Source organism: Oncorhynchus keta, chromosome 4 (assembly GCF_023373465.1).
Source record: "Oncorhynchus keta strain PuntledgeMale-10-30-2019 chromosome 4, Oket_V2, whole genome shotgun sequence".
NCBI lineage: Eukaryota > Metazoa > Chordata > Actinopteri > Salmoniformes > Salmonidae > Oncorhynchus > Oncorhynchus keta.
Window position 1 is genome coordinate 79,169,105 of NC_068424.1, and position 14,851 is coordinate 79,183,955.

General features: G+C 41.9%; 1 protein-coding gene across 50 annotated transcripts; it reads left to right on the forward strand.

Moving 5' to 3' along the window:
* The first annotated feature begins 3,415 nt into the window (after window positions 1-3,415).
* Window positions 3,416-14,309, forward strand: LOC118372905 (solute carrier family 25 member 48-like). 50 transcript variants are annotated; one of them, XR_008133703.1, is made up of 8 exons: window positions 7,676-8,487; window positions 8,541-8,911; window positions 9,071-9,284; window positions 9,338-9,763; window positions 9,817-9,977; window positions 10,090-10,144; window positions 10,198-12,754; window positions 13,505-14,309. XR_008133703.1 is itself a non-coding variant. In XM_035758940.2 (7 exons), exons 1-7 carry the CDS (start codon window positions 3,573-3,575, stop codon window positions 13,607-13,609), a joined length of 945 nt encoding a protein of 314 aa, XP_035614833.1. In that variant the 5' UTR covers window positions 3,416-3,572; the 3' UTR covers window positions 13,610-14,264. The 50 variants fall into 50 exon arrangements, 1 of the variants encoding a protein (XP_035614833.1); XR_008133674.1 differs by having other exon boundaries at window positions 10,251-12,754; XR_008133701.1 differs by having other exon boundaries at window positions 9,817-9,869; window positions 9,925-9,977; window positions 10,090-12,754.
* Window positions 14,310-14,851: the final 542 nt, after the last annotated feature.

Consider the following 14,851-nt stretch of genomic DNA (forward strand, 5'->3'; position numbering starts at 1 on the left):
CTTGTTCTGCTTATCAGGCATCCAGGTAGGGTTGCTCATGTTCCGTATCATGAAGGCATCGTATGAGGACACATCAATGATGTTATGGAAGATGACCAGGGGCCAGCGGGAGGGGGGTCCAATCACCTTGTCCAGGTTGTCCACGCCTCCTTTGTTGTGGTTGTAGTCCAGGATGATGACTGGCTTCCTGTCCTCACGATCCCTGATCTCAGCCGTTTTGTGCAGTGTGCTCAGGAGGACCACATTCTTGTTCCTCTTTGGGAGGTAAGAAACTAGAGTGGTGGTGGGGGTGAAGACAAACTTTGATGCGAAGGCCTCTCTCCCCCTTCTTGCGAGGAGTGCAGGGGGGAGCTCAGGCTTGTTCTTTCTAACTGTGCCAACCATGGTGATCTTCCTCTTCAGGAGCTGCTGGCTGAGTTCATAAGAGGTAAAGAAAGTGTTCACACGTGACATTGTGTCCCCTCAGTCCGTCTGTCACATCAAGCACAATCTGCATCCCCTGGTTCTTCTCCGGGCCTCCACTGGTCGGCTTCCCTGTGTAGACGTGCATTTTCCAAGCGTAGTGGATTGTGCATCACAGACCACCCATATCTTGATGCCATACTTTGCTGGCTTGCTGAGCATATACTGCCAGAAAGGACAGTGACCTTTTGACAAAAGAGATCACTATCAGTAATTAGTATCAGGGTCACAGAAAACAATCACATAAATCAATGATATTACAGCAAAACATAATAAAATTAACAGTGGGTTAGGGTTAGGGTTAGGGTTAGGGTTAGGGTTAGGGTTAGGGTTAGATATTGTTGCATTAGAGAAGTCATCAACAGATATTATTTCATTAGAGAAGTCATCAACAGATATTGTTGCATTAGAGAAGTCATCAACAGATATTGTTGCATTAGAGAAGTCATCAACAGATATTGTTGCATTAGAGAAGTCATCAACAGATAGTGTTGCATTAGAGAAGTCATCAACAGATATTGTTGCATTAGAGAAGTCATCAACAGATATTGTTGCAATAGAGGAGTCATCAAAAGATATTGTTGCAATAGAGGAGTCATCAACAGATATTGTTGCATTAGAGAAGTCATTAACAGATATTGTTGCATTAGAGAAGTCATCAACAGATATTGTTGCAATAGAGGAGTCATCAACAGATATTTTTGCATTAGAGAAGTCATCAACAGATATTGTTGCATTAGAAAAGTCATCAACAGATATTGTTGCATTAGAGAAGTCATTAACAGATATTGTTGCATTAGAGAAGTCATCAACAGATATTGTTGCAATAGAGGAGTCATCAACAGATATTTTTGCATTAGAGAAGTCATTAACAGATATTGTTGCATTAGAGAAGTCATCAACAGATATTTTTGCATTAGAGAAGTCATCAACAGATATTGTTGCATTAGAGAAGTCATCAACAGATATTGTTTCATTAGAGAAGTCATCAACAGATATTGTTGCATTAGAGAAGTCATCAACAGATATTGTTGCATTAGAGAAGTCATCAACAGATATTATTTCATTAGAGAAGTCATCAACAGATATTGTTGCATTAGAGAAGTCATCAACAGATATTGTTGCATTAGAGAAGTCATCAACAGATAGTATTTCATTAGAGAAGTCATCAACAGATATTGTTGCATTAGAGAAGTCATCAACAGATATTGTTGCATTAGAGAAGTCATCAACAGATATTGTTGCATTAGAGAAGTCATCAACAGATATTGTTGCATTAGAGAAGTCATCAACAGATATTGTTTCATTAGAGAAGTCATCAACAGATATTGTTGCATTAGAGAAGTCATCAACAGATATTGTTGCATTAGAGAAGTCATCAACAGATATTGTTGCATTAGAGAAGTCATCAACAGATATTGTTGCATTAGAGAAGTCATCAACAGATATTGTTGCATTAGAGAAGTCATCAACAGATATTGTTGCATTAGAGAAGTCATCAACAGATATTGTTGCATTAGAGAAGTCATCAACAGATATTGTTTCATTAGAGAAGTCATCAACAGATATTGTTGCATTAGAGAAGTCATCAACAGATATTGTTGCATTAGAGAAGTCATCAACAGATATTGTTGCATTAGAGAAGTCATCAACAGATATTGTTGCATTAGAGAAGTCATCAACAGATATTGTTGCATTAGAGAAGTCATCAACAGATATTGTTTCATTAGAGAAGTCATCAACAGATATTGTTGCATTAGAGAAGTCATCAACAGATATTGTTGCATTAGAGAAGTCATCAACAGATATTGTTGCATTAGAGAAGTCATCAACAGATATTGTTGCATTAGAGAAGTCATCAACAGATATTGTTGCATTAGAGAAGTCATCAACAGATATTGTTTCATTAGAGAAGTCATCAACAGATATTGTTTCATTAGAGAAGTCATCAACAGATATTGTTTCATTTCAACCCAGAGGGTTCAACAACAAGAAATGGACACTAAAATATTGGCCTTTATTTTAAAGCTTTTGATTGATTTCAAATGGAATGTACAAGTTATAATGAATATGTTAATGTTGCTTTCACGTCTCTATCGCAACCAAAAATTAAAGTAAACAAATGTGGAATAAGTCAAGTGTTCTGAATACTTTCTCACTAAATTTGAAATCTAATTAAAGTGTAGGTTTTTATAGTACTGCTTTTTTTCTGAATGAGTCTTGAGGTTCACAGGTGTCGCTACCACTCCTGACACCAATTCTCCATCCTACAGTGCAATGGGTTCTTATCTTTGAGTGCTATCTGTGTGTTTTCTAGGCAATACCTCTAGGGTGTGTCTAAACCCATGTTATCTCCTCTTTCACAATATATATGCTTAGATTGGTATATAGCCTATTAAATATGAAAATATTTTTGTTGTCTTTATTTTTTTTGTCATTAAGTTATGTCGCACAACGTTTATGGGGTGTATTTGTTTTGCCCAAATAAGTGGATAAAGTTAAAGCTGTGTAATATGATAAAGCCTAGACCACATTTCCATTATGCTTTTGTACTCAAATTCTGGCTTTATGCATCAATCTTCCTCCATGTGGATAATTACGTAAGTGGCCAATGAAGTTTATATTTTGTTTGCATCGCAAATCCTCTTGGTTTACAGTATTTATTATATTTTTTTCTTTTCAACCGCAAAAAAAAAAACATTTTAGCACGGCTTGAACTGCTTCCTGGCAAGTATGCATGGCACTGTGCCCCGGTTCAGAGTAGTTGGTACTTTCCAGGCTTTTCAGGTGGTCCTTAAACAATTGTCCACTCAGACGGGGCACCGGGCCATCAAAACAAATTTGCCCATTGTTTTCAGACGGCAAGTGTCACACATAAATCCTAGATGCTGATTGGTTTAGAGACGCCCAATCCCTGTCTTTATGTTTATTTACAGACCCTCCTATACCTATCTGGAGGTTTACATAGATGCTAGGAAAGTCCATTTTTGTTACTTTGCTTCTCAAATATCTTACCCCGCGTGTCTGTATCGACGTTGAATTCCAGACACTTAAGATTTCTGTTCACCGGTGATTAGTGACAGAAGGAAAGGAATTAAGATCAATCAAAAATGAATTGTTTTCATTTAGATGACTTCCTTGCAGGGTGGATTGGAGGTGAGTGTCCGTTATTTTTTTAACTTGTTAATTAGCTGTAGAATTAGATGTTTTATGTGAGGATGAGTTTGGGATTAGAGCGGTGTTGGACTATTGCATATCGTTTTTGTTTATCATAATTTGTTTTATTTTAATACATTTGCCATGTAGGCCTATGTCTAATCTATGTTCGATTAGAAAAAAGTAGATGTATGAATAATTGGAACATGCGCAGATTTTCCAAATCGAATTGCTCACATAGCGCTGGACATTTTGATCAAACACTCAACATTTAACATCCAGTCAAAATGTAGTTAATAATTAAATAACCAGTTCTACATGTTTGACTATTTATTTTGAGTGTTCTCCTTTTCTATGTTCTACTTCTGCAAGGCGCGCTACCATGAAACGGACAGTAGGGGCATAGTAGTTGCACATTGCATAATGATACTGTATCTGTGGAATGCTGCAACGGTTTTCACTCTTCATCGCCTGTTATTCGCCTATAGGCAGCGTACTGTAGTTATGAACATTATGGGCCTAAGTTATGTTTTTGCAAATGTTGAGTCAGAATGACCCCTAAGCAGTGGTAGTGTTTTGCTGTCTGGCCGGGATATGATTCTTTTTGTTCTCTCTTGTTTGCCCTGAAATCTGTGGTACTGTAGTTCTATTGTCTGAGGAGGGTTGGATGTTCTAGGCAGGGTGCCACTGAAACAACATTATATATTAACTCTCCCCCCTCTCTCTCTCTCACACTCTCTATCCATCCATCCTTCCTTACTCCTCCTAAACGTGGTTTCCTTCTGTTTTTCCAATAGGAGCTTCCAGTGTTATTGTTGGTCATCCGCTGGACACAGTCAAGGTACATACGAGGACACACGGTTCAACACATAAAGGACGGGTTTCCCAGACACTGATCAAGCCCAGTCCTGGACTTAAATCCACTTTCAATGGAGATTCTCTGTTTTATCTTGAGTTCTAGGACGAGGCTTCATTGGTTTTCCAGGAAACAGTTCGATCTGGTTTAAATCAGGGATTTGACATTAAGGTCTGAAAGGCAATTCTCTTTCATTTAAACAATGGAGCGGAACCAGACAGATCAATGCTTGCAGTTTGGTTGTTGTCAGTAAAAAAAAAATGTTTTTTAAATAAACGGCTCAATGGGGGGCAGCCTCAACTTGCCCAACTGTTCAGTTCACTTGCTCTAGGCAACAGATCAACCCTTAATGCCAAACCTTGTGGGTTTTTTTTACCAAACCTGTAATAATGGTTTATCTACTCATACACAGTTACCATTTAGTAGGCTATAGGCCTGCAGTAACATTAACATGAGCGACCACACATCACCTAGCCTACCTGTTGTAGATTGTGTAGGCCGTTGTTTTATGTAGGAGGAATGTTGAGGTTCTTATCATATCCCATTCTATGTTCCTACCCAACAGACCCGTTTACAAGCTGGGAAAGGATACAAGAACACCCTTCACTGTGTCCTCCAAATCTACAGAAAGGAAACTGTAAGTGATAGGTCACTGCTCTTGTCGTCTAAATGTAAATATATATATATATATATAACATTTAGCAGACACTTTTACCCAAAGCGACTTACTCACTTGTGCGGAGACATTTTGTATTGTCCCACAGTAATCCATAGGAGGCCATGGGATAATATTTGGCACGATAATCCATTTGTCGTCATGCTGTTGGTACGGTTTCACCTTTAGAACCGCGGAGTCCTTGGACATAAAGTGTCAACCTCGACAACTACTCTAAAAGATAATTATAACATCCTAAATTCATTTTTACAAACTCTTATCTGTAGATTATACCGTAGGCCTCGCTGTACCAGTTCTGGAAATATTTGTTTTACTTTTGAAGCAACTGTGCTTTTGTTTTAACAAATATCCTTGAGCCTTGCTGTGAATACTCCCTATGTAGCCTCTCTCTGGCAGGGAGGTGGTGGAAAAACCTTCCAGTTGCCAAATTCCAAATTGTATACTGGGACCCGGACCTTCTACAGAACACACTGTTGCATAAAACGTCTCATTTGTATTTTTCTTCATCCTAGGTGGCTGGCTTCTTCAAGGGTCTCTCCTTCCCACTGGCCAGCATCACTGTGTATAACTCAGTGGTGTTTGGGTTCTTCAACAACACACAGAGGGCTATTAGCAAATTCCGTCATGGTGACGAGAGGCAGCCGTGTGGCATGCTGGACATGACCCTGGCCAGCATGTTGACAGGGCTGATGTCAGTGGGACTCGGAGCGCCGGTCGACCTGGTTAAGATCAGACTGCAGATGCAGACTCTTCCCTGTTTAGCAGGTAAAGTCAAAAGACTGATACAACATTCTAGAAGGTCATTATTTTAGCAGGTATTTCCTTTAGTATAAATCAAATTTATTTATAAAGCCCTTCTTACATCAGCTGATATCTCAAAGTGCTGTACAGAAACCCAGCCTAAAACCCCAAACAGCAAGCAATGCAGGTGTAGAAGCACGGTGGCTAGGAAAAACTCCCTAGAAAGGCCAAAACCTAGGAAGAAACCTAGAGAGGATTCTAACTATCCTTTCAGACCTTTCTAGAAGATACAGTGCCTATAGCACCCATGGGTTTAGAAAGCTCATTTTAGTGGGACTTTACCCAAAGGTCTAGAATAGTTGACAGTTAAAGGAACCACAGAAAATGTATAATTTGCCTATTCAGGTTCAGAGCCCCATCAGTCTTTCAACTGCCATTCATATGTCACAACAGCAACTCGGACGAGCTAGCATGAGATGATAAATCCAGCTCACTTAAAGATTGATAAACTAAAAGGTGTCGTAAATCACATGTCAATGTCCTACATCAGTGATAAGTCACCAGTCACTGTTTTTGAAATTGCTGCACTTTTTTTTTTTTACCTTTATTTAACAAGGCAAGTCAGTTAAGAACAAATTCTTATTTTCAATGACGGCCTAGGAACAGTGGGTTAACTGCCTGTTCAGGGTCAGAACGGCAGATTTGTACCTTGTCAGCTCGAGGGTTTGAACTTGCAACCTTCCGGTTACTAGTCCAACACACCACGCGTCCTTGAGTTGCGCCCCATGTATCTTTTATACAGTAAAGGGCATCATAAAATACACGTGTTAAATCTTCACCGTCACCTGTTGTTCTGGTATATAGTTAAAGCCTCCTTCCGCATACGATTGAACCTTAATCCAAACTATCCTCTTTCTGCATGAGCACTCAATAAAGTCAATTACAGCCTGATCTTTATTGTTTGTTTATTGTTTTGTATTTTAGAGAACCTGAACCTCGCCGGGACGACCGGAAACGTGAACGGTAACATCGCCGTGCGCTCCATGACTCTCCAGGGCCAGCCGACCTACAGGGGGCCCATCCACTGCATCGGCTCCATACTGCGGACCGAGGGGATCCGGGGGCTTTACAGAGGAGCCGGGGCCATGGTCCTGAGAGACGTCCCTGGGTACACGCTGTACTTCATCCCCTACGCGTTGTTCTGTCGCTGGCTATCCTCTGAAGGGAGGTCATCACCTCATCCCTGTTCTATATGGGTGTCTGGAGGACTGGCAGGTAACTGGCAGGTGTTTTCCGGATGAATGGTAATGTTACTGTTGCTAGTTTGTGCTTGGTTGAAGCAAATAGAAAGTAGCCTTTTAGGTCAGATAAAGGAGCGTTCTGTTGAAACCGCGGCCTCGTTTTGTTTTCCACTAGGCCAGAGAATGTACTGATGGAGGGTTATTGGGCCCATACATACATCGAAATCACAATCCTGACTTTGCTAGCAGGGCCGTAACCAGGGATTGAGTTTTAGTGAGGTCCGGATGGGGGAGACCCACCCACCCACCTTTCAACATATTTTTTTGGAAAGTTGAAGCTTATTTACTGCATTTCTGTACAATTTAAAACACTTTTTAAAATGCTATTTGGAGAACGGCAACAACAAGCCAAAATGACCCCAGCCATTATCACCTCGTTGCTATAGCTTCATTCACCTCAGTCCATCTACAAGCATGTAGCCTATTAGCTATACAATTGTAATGTTATACCCCTGAAACGGGGGGGGGGGATATGAGAAATGATTCACACTGACACGTAGCATCAGTGACTGTTCAGTCTGTTGCAATGATGACTTGTGAAAAATCATCAACTCTTTACATAAATACAGTTTCTCTTTTTTTCAAAATACATAGCGTTCACATTTGTATTCCTAGGCATTACTAATCAAGCTCCGCACAACCAGATATCAATGAAGCACACAGATGATTGTATTATCACATTCGCATTAATTATTAGAAAATGACTTACAATTTTGTATAATCAGTGGTAAATAGTGTTAAAAGGTGGGTGATGGGTAAACTTCAGTAGAAGGAACAACCACTGGTAGAAAGGAAAATGTAGGACATTTTTAAAACTGTATTGTTTGCATGTTGATAGCATTTTAATGTCGGCCTATAGGGAAGATGGGCCATGTGAAAATATTGAAACATATCATATTTTTAAAAGTTCCTAACTTGTTTGATATCATTAGTACAGCTTTTCTCAGGGGACCCCACATTGGGCCCTGACCCCAGGTTTGGCAACCACTGGACTAATCTCTCTCTGCTTGCTTCTCTACTTGCTTCCTCTGTCTGTCTTCTCTGCTTCCTCCTGCATGCATCAAGAAAAAATGTGTGCCTGAAAAACACCAAAATTAACTAAGACGTCACAAAATGGCATCATAATATAGGCACAAACTCTTCCCGAACTGTTCCGGTTGGGAAGCATGCGGACGCTTTCAGCTGCTTTAGAGAGTGGGGAATGTGCTGCAAATCCGGCACACAAGTCCAAGGGACGCAGGCGATCATAACGAACAAGCCACTGTCCATGATTCCACTCGTTCAGAGAGACGCAGGTGAACATAACGAACAAACCACTGTCCATGATGCCACTCGTTCAGAGAGGCAGGTGAACATAACGAACAAACCACTGTCCATGATTCCACTCGTTCAGAGACGCAGGTGAACATAACGAACAAACCACTGTCCATGATTCCACTCGTTCAGAGACGCAGGTGAACATAACGAACAAACCACTGTCCATGATTCCACTCGTTCAGAGACGCAGGTGAACATAACGAACAAACCACTGTCCATGATTCCACTCGTTCAGAGACGCAGGTGAACATAACGAACAAACCACTGTCCATGATTCCACTCGTTCAGAGACGCAGGTGAACATAACGAACAAACCACTGTCCATGATTCCACTCGTTCAGAGACGCAGGTGAACATAACGAACAAACCACTGTCCATGATTCCACTCGTTCAGAGAGGCAGGTGAACATAACGAACAAACCACTGTCCATGATTCCACTCGTTCAGAGACGCAGGTGAACATAACGAACAAACCACTGTCCATGATTCCACTCGTTCAGAGACGCAGGTGAACATAACGAACAAACCACTGTCCATGATTCCACTCGTTCAGAGACGCAGGTGAACATAACGAACAAACCACTGTCCATGATTCCACTCGTTCAGAGACGCAGGTGAACATAACGAACAAACCACTGTCCATGATTCCACTCGTTCAGAGAGACGCAGGTGAACATAACGAACAAACCACTGTCCATGATTCCACTCGTTCAGAGACGCAGGTGAACATAACGAACAAACCACTGTCCATGATTCCACTCGTTCAGAGACGCAGGTGAACATAACGAACAAACCACTGTCCGTGATTCCACTCGTTCAGAGAGGCAGGTGAACATAACGAACAAACCACTGTCCATGATTCCACTCGTTCAGAGAGGCAGGTGAACATAACGAACAAACCACTGTCCATGATTCCACTCGTTCAGAGACGCAGGTGAACATAACGAACAAACCACTGTCCATGATTCCACTCGTTCAGAGAGGCAGGTGAACATAACGAACAAACCACTGTCCATGATTCCACTCGTTCAGAGACGCAGGTGAACATAACGAACAAACCACTGTCCATGATTCCACTCGTTCAGAGAGACGCAGGTGAACATAACGAACAAACCACTGTCCATGATTCCACTCGTTCAGAGACGCAGGTGAACATAACGAACAAACCACTGTCCATGATTCCACTCGTTCAGAGACGCAGGTGAACATAACGAACAAACCACTGTCCATGATTCCACTCGTTCAGAGACGCAGGTGAACATAACGAACAAACCACTGTCCATGATTCCACTCGTTCAGAGAGGCAGGTGAACATAACGAACAAACCACTGTCCATGATTCCACTCGTTCAGAGACGCAGGTGAACATAACGAACAAACCACTGTCCATGATTCCACTCGTTCAGAGAGACGCAGGTGAACATAACGAACAAACCACTGTCCATGATTCCACTCGTTCAGAGACGCAGGTGAACATAACGAACAAACCACTGTCCATGATTCCACTTGTTCAGAGACGCAGGTGAACATAACGAACAAACCACTGTCCATGATTCCACTCGTTCAGAGACGCAGACGCAGGTGAACATAACGAACAAACCACTGTCCATGATTCCACTCGTTCAGAGAGACGCAGGTGAACATAACGAACAAACCACTGTCCATGATTCCACTCGTTCAGAGACGCAGGTGAACATAACGAACAAACCACTGTCCATGATTCCACTCGTTCAGAGACGCAGGTGAACATAACGAACAAACCACTGTCCATGATTCCACTCGTTCAGAGAGACGCAGGTGAACATAACGAACAAACCACTGTCCATGATTCCACTCGTTCAGAGAGAGGCAGGCATGTTTAGAACTCAATCAGATCAATCATTTAAGTGTTCTGAGCTTTGATCAACACTGAGATAAATATTTACATGTTCACCTATAATTGTCTTAATTTATTTTGAACAAAATCTATTTTTTTATAATGTTTTTATAATTATAAAAAAATTGACCGAGGTCTGGACCTCTGTGTCCTCATGTGTATTTATGGCCCTGGTTGCTATCACCATGCTCTAAACTAACAGCTAACCCCATTGGAATCATAATTTATGCAGGAATTCTAGTGTTGCTGCTATGTGGACTTGGCGGAAAATGTAGTCTAGCTATGCAAATAAAAACGTTCCTTCGGGTTATCTGCTAAGGAGCGTTCAGCTAAAAGGCTGTGGTACACTGAGTGACACGTCAAAATGAAGAATTTTGGCACTTTAGCAAGCCTTTTTCATAGTCAAAATTAGACTGATTTTAATTATCCGTGTGTTCTATATTAAAGGGCACTTTATTTAACATAACAAGCTTTTAAAAAGCAATATTTGTGAACAATTTCTGCTTAAAATATCAGAGACACACACACATACACACACACACACAAAAGGCACTCATTTTGTAGAACGGCACCTTTACAGTCTTCGTGTCAAGTCCAAAGCTGAATAGTTGTCTTCACCTTGTCTACCACCTATAAAACCGCGTCTACCACCTATAAAAACTTTGCCATTACTTTATGCCATTTTACGATGCCATCTTGAAAACGTTGTAGGCCCTACCCAGGGTTGGGAGGATGATTTACAGTTACTGATTACATGACAATAAAACGAGTTAGTCATGTAATCCAATGGATTAGTCACATTGTGAGTAACAGTTTGATTACTGCCTTGGTTAGCCCACATCTGCCTCCTTATTTATGCTGTAGACCACAGGAGGTTGGTGGCACCTTAATTAAGGGAGGACGGGGCTCGTGGTAATGGCTGGAGTGGAATGGTATCAAATGCATCAAAACGCATGCCATTCCATTTGCTCTGTTCCAGCCATTACGATGAGTCGTCCTCCCCTCGGCAGCCTCCACTGCACACCAGCATCTGTGGGTAGTTGCTTTGCTCAGCTGCCTGCTGCATCTTATTGATGTGATGCCTTCACTGCTAAAAAGGTCCAGGGAAAGCATCTCCAACCCTCGTTCTTTGATTATGCAATCGTTGGCCTACTCCACAACAGCCACCCAGCAGATTGTGACCCATAAATGATGACATGGTCTGACTCACCCAACAGTCTGCTGTGATAAAGACTTCAATTGGACATATGTAATAGGTCAAAGACAAAATGTGATTTAGTTCATGAGTTGAATGACCTCTGATTTGAGTCTACTCCTTTCCACTGACACTGGAGGTATAGCTGAGTAAGCAACCGATTTGACACGTCATCCCAGTACACAGCATGGAGCTGTATTTACTAATAAAACCTGTTCCTTTTGACACACAAATCCTGATGAAATGTGGGATGATTCAACTTCTCAGTAGGGTTGCAAAGCTACTGGTAGTGACCAAGGTTACCGGAACCTTCAGTAATTTCGGTAATTTATAGTCTAATAACTTTTACAAAATGTATTTGTGTATATAGTCACATCTACTGTATGTTAGGTTTTGATTAGCCAATGCAGGTTAAAGTGAGTTCTTCCACTATTTAAAAAAAAAAAAAATTAATAAAAAAAAAAATATATATTATATATCCATATTCTGAATGACATTTGGGACCTCAGCTAGATGGTAACCTGTCTACAGGTTCTATCTCGTGGGTTACGGCTACCCCAGCTGACGTGTTTCTGTCTACAGGTTCTATCTCGTGGGTTACGGCTACCCCAGCTGACGTGTTTCTGTCTACAGGTTCTATCTCGTGGGTTACGGCTACCCCAGCTGACGTGTTTCTGTCTACAGGTTCTATCTCGTGGGTCACGGCTACTCCAGCAGACGTGTTTCTGTCTACAGGTTCTATCTCGTGGGTTACGGCTACTCCAGCTGACGTGTTTCTGTCTACAGGTTCTATCTCGTGGGTCACGGCTACTCCAGCTGACGTGTTTCTGTCTACAGGTTCTATCTCGTGGGTCACGGCTACCCCAGCTGACGTGTTTCTGTCTACAGGTTCTATCTCGTGGGTCACGGCTACCCCAGCTGACGTGTTTCTGTCTACAGGTTCTATCTCGTGGGTCACGGCTACTCCAGCTGACGTGTTTCTGTCTACAGGTTCTATCTCGTGGGTCACGGCTACTCCAGCTGACGTGTTTCTGTCTACAGGTTCTATCTCTTGGGTCACGGCTACTCCAGCTGACGTGGTGAAGAGCAGACTACAGGCTGACGCTCTCCACGCTAGGAAATACAGAGGGATTGTCCACTGCATCGTCCAGAGCTACAAGACCGAGGGGATACATGTAAGCAAACAGACACACACGGGCTGTTTCCCGGACTCAGATTAAGCCTATAGACCTGGACGAAGCAGCATTTTCAGTGAAGATCCTTCCTTGAGCATGCTTTTTTTTTTCAAATCATATGACTAATCTTTGTACGGGAAACCAGCCCAGAGTGTAGCAATTTGAAGATTGATTTGTCAGTACATTTAATTTGAAAAGGAGTACAGTAAGTAGCCAGTATGTGTGGTTTTGGTGTAGCTTTGTGGCAACAGACTATCGCTGACAGTCGGCTTTAGTCCTTTCAGTTTAAAAGTTCAACTCCGGTGAACTCAACCTGTCCTGTTAAAGTCACAAGGGCGAGACGAGATCTGTTCCAAAGAAAAGTTATTATCTAACTGCCAAGGTTGTTCCTGGCTTAATTAAGAGGAAATTCAAACATGTTTTGGTCACATTGTGATGTAACAAAATAGTTAAAAGTCAATAGTGTTGTGTCACATCCCCATTCCAAGTGATCACACCGGTGTTCTTGTTCAATTGTGTTTTGGCAGAGAGACTGAGAGGGGACATTTTTATCAATACCTGACAATCATTAACAAGATAGGCACTTGGCCTGAAAAAGCCTGAATAAGCTTAAATAGGCTTGAACCATGTGGTTTCAGCTAGATGTTTGGTTGGCTATTATGAACATAGGTTTAATTGAATTTCTTTTTTTTATAATACATTCATTGTCTGTCTCTGTCTCTGTCTCTCTCTCTCTCTCTCTGACTCCAGGTCTTCTTCCGCGGAGCCTCAGTGAACGCTATCCGAGGCTTCCCAATGAGTGCCACCATGTTTCTGGGCTATGAACTCTCTCTGCAGTTCTTCAGGGGTCTCTAGTGTCTACACCAGGAATATGATACAGTGCAGTATGTCCACTGAATGACACGTTATCTTGACAGCTATCCTCTTGTCCTTGAACGCCCCCCAAAGGCTTTCACCTGGAAGATCATTTAAATCCTTGCAAAAAGAAAGTGGGGAGCAACTTGACTTGACATTTTCTAGTTTGAGAATTATCTCCACTATTGCCATAATACAATGTATTTGTAAAGTGTAAATACAAATTTCTTATGTTAAGAAAATCTCTTATTAAAAATGCCATACATGAATTCACAAAGGCATACATTTGAAATATGTTGTGCTATAATACAGACTAACCGTATGTTTCATGTTTTTAGCTGTACTGCATAAATTAACTAGTTATTAGTACCCAACAGTTAACCAGTTCTAACCTCAGCAATGAGGCGCACATTAATCAATATATTATATGTTGGTGCCAGGCTTTTAAGTTTTTTTTTTTTTTTAAGTGTTTTATCTTTGTAAATAAGTATAAGAGAAATTAAATGTAATTTCACAAGGAGGGGTAGTTTTTTTTTTTTTTTTTTTTGCATAATTTGTATTTAAGGTTATTTTAATGTGAGTTTATTTTGAATTCTTGTTTAGACTGTTTCTGTACAGTTTTACTTGGAAAACCTAATAAACGTATTGTTCAAATCTAGTAATGGTATTCTTCTTTAAAATTCTCTCTAAAGGTCAGAGTGCAGTAACCTTAAAGAGACTGACATGGAACAGTGAATACAGTAAAAACAAACATGTTGGGGCCCACCGTGTTACTGGGCCCGCCGTGTTACTGGGCCCACCGTGTTACTGGGCCCGCCGTGTTACTGGGCCCGCCGTGTTACTGGGCCCGCCGTGTTACTGGGCCCGCCGTGTTACTGGGCCCGCCGTGTTACTGGGCCCGCCGTGTTACTGGGCCCACAGTGTTACTGGGCCCACAGTGTTACTGGGCCCGCCGTGTTACTGGGCCCGCCGTGTTACTGGGCCCGCCGTGTTACTGGGCCCGCCGTGTTACTGGGCCCGCCGTGTTACTGGGCCCACAGTGTTACTGGGCCCACAGTGTTACTGGGCCCACAGTGTTACTGGGCCCGCCGTGTTACTGGGCCCACAGTGTTACTGGGCCCACAGTGTTACTGGGCCCACCGTGTTACTGGGCCCACCGTGTTACTGGGCCCGCCGTGTTACTGGGCCCGCCGTGTTACTGGGCCCACCGTGTTACTGGGCCCACCGTGTTACTGGGCCCGT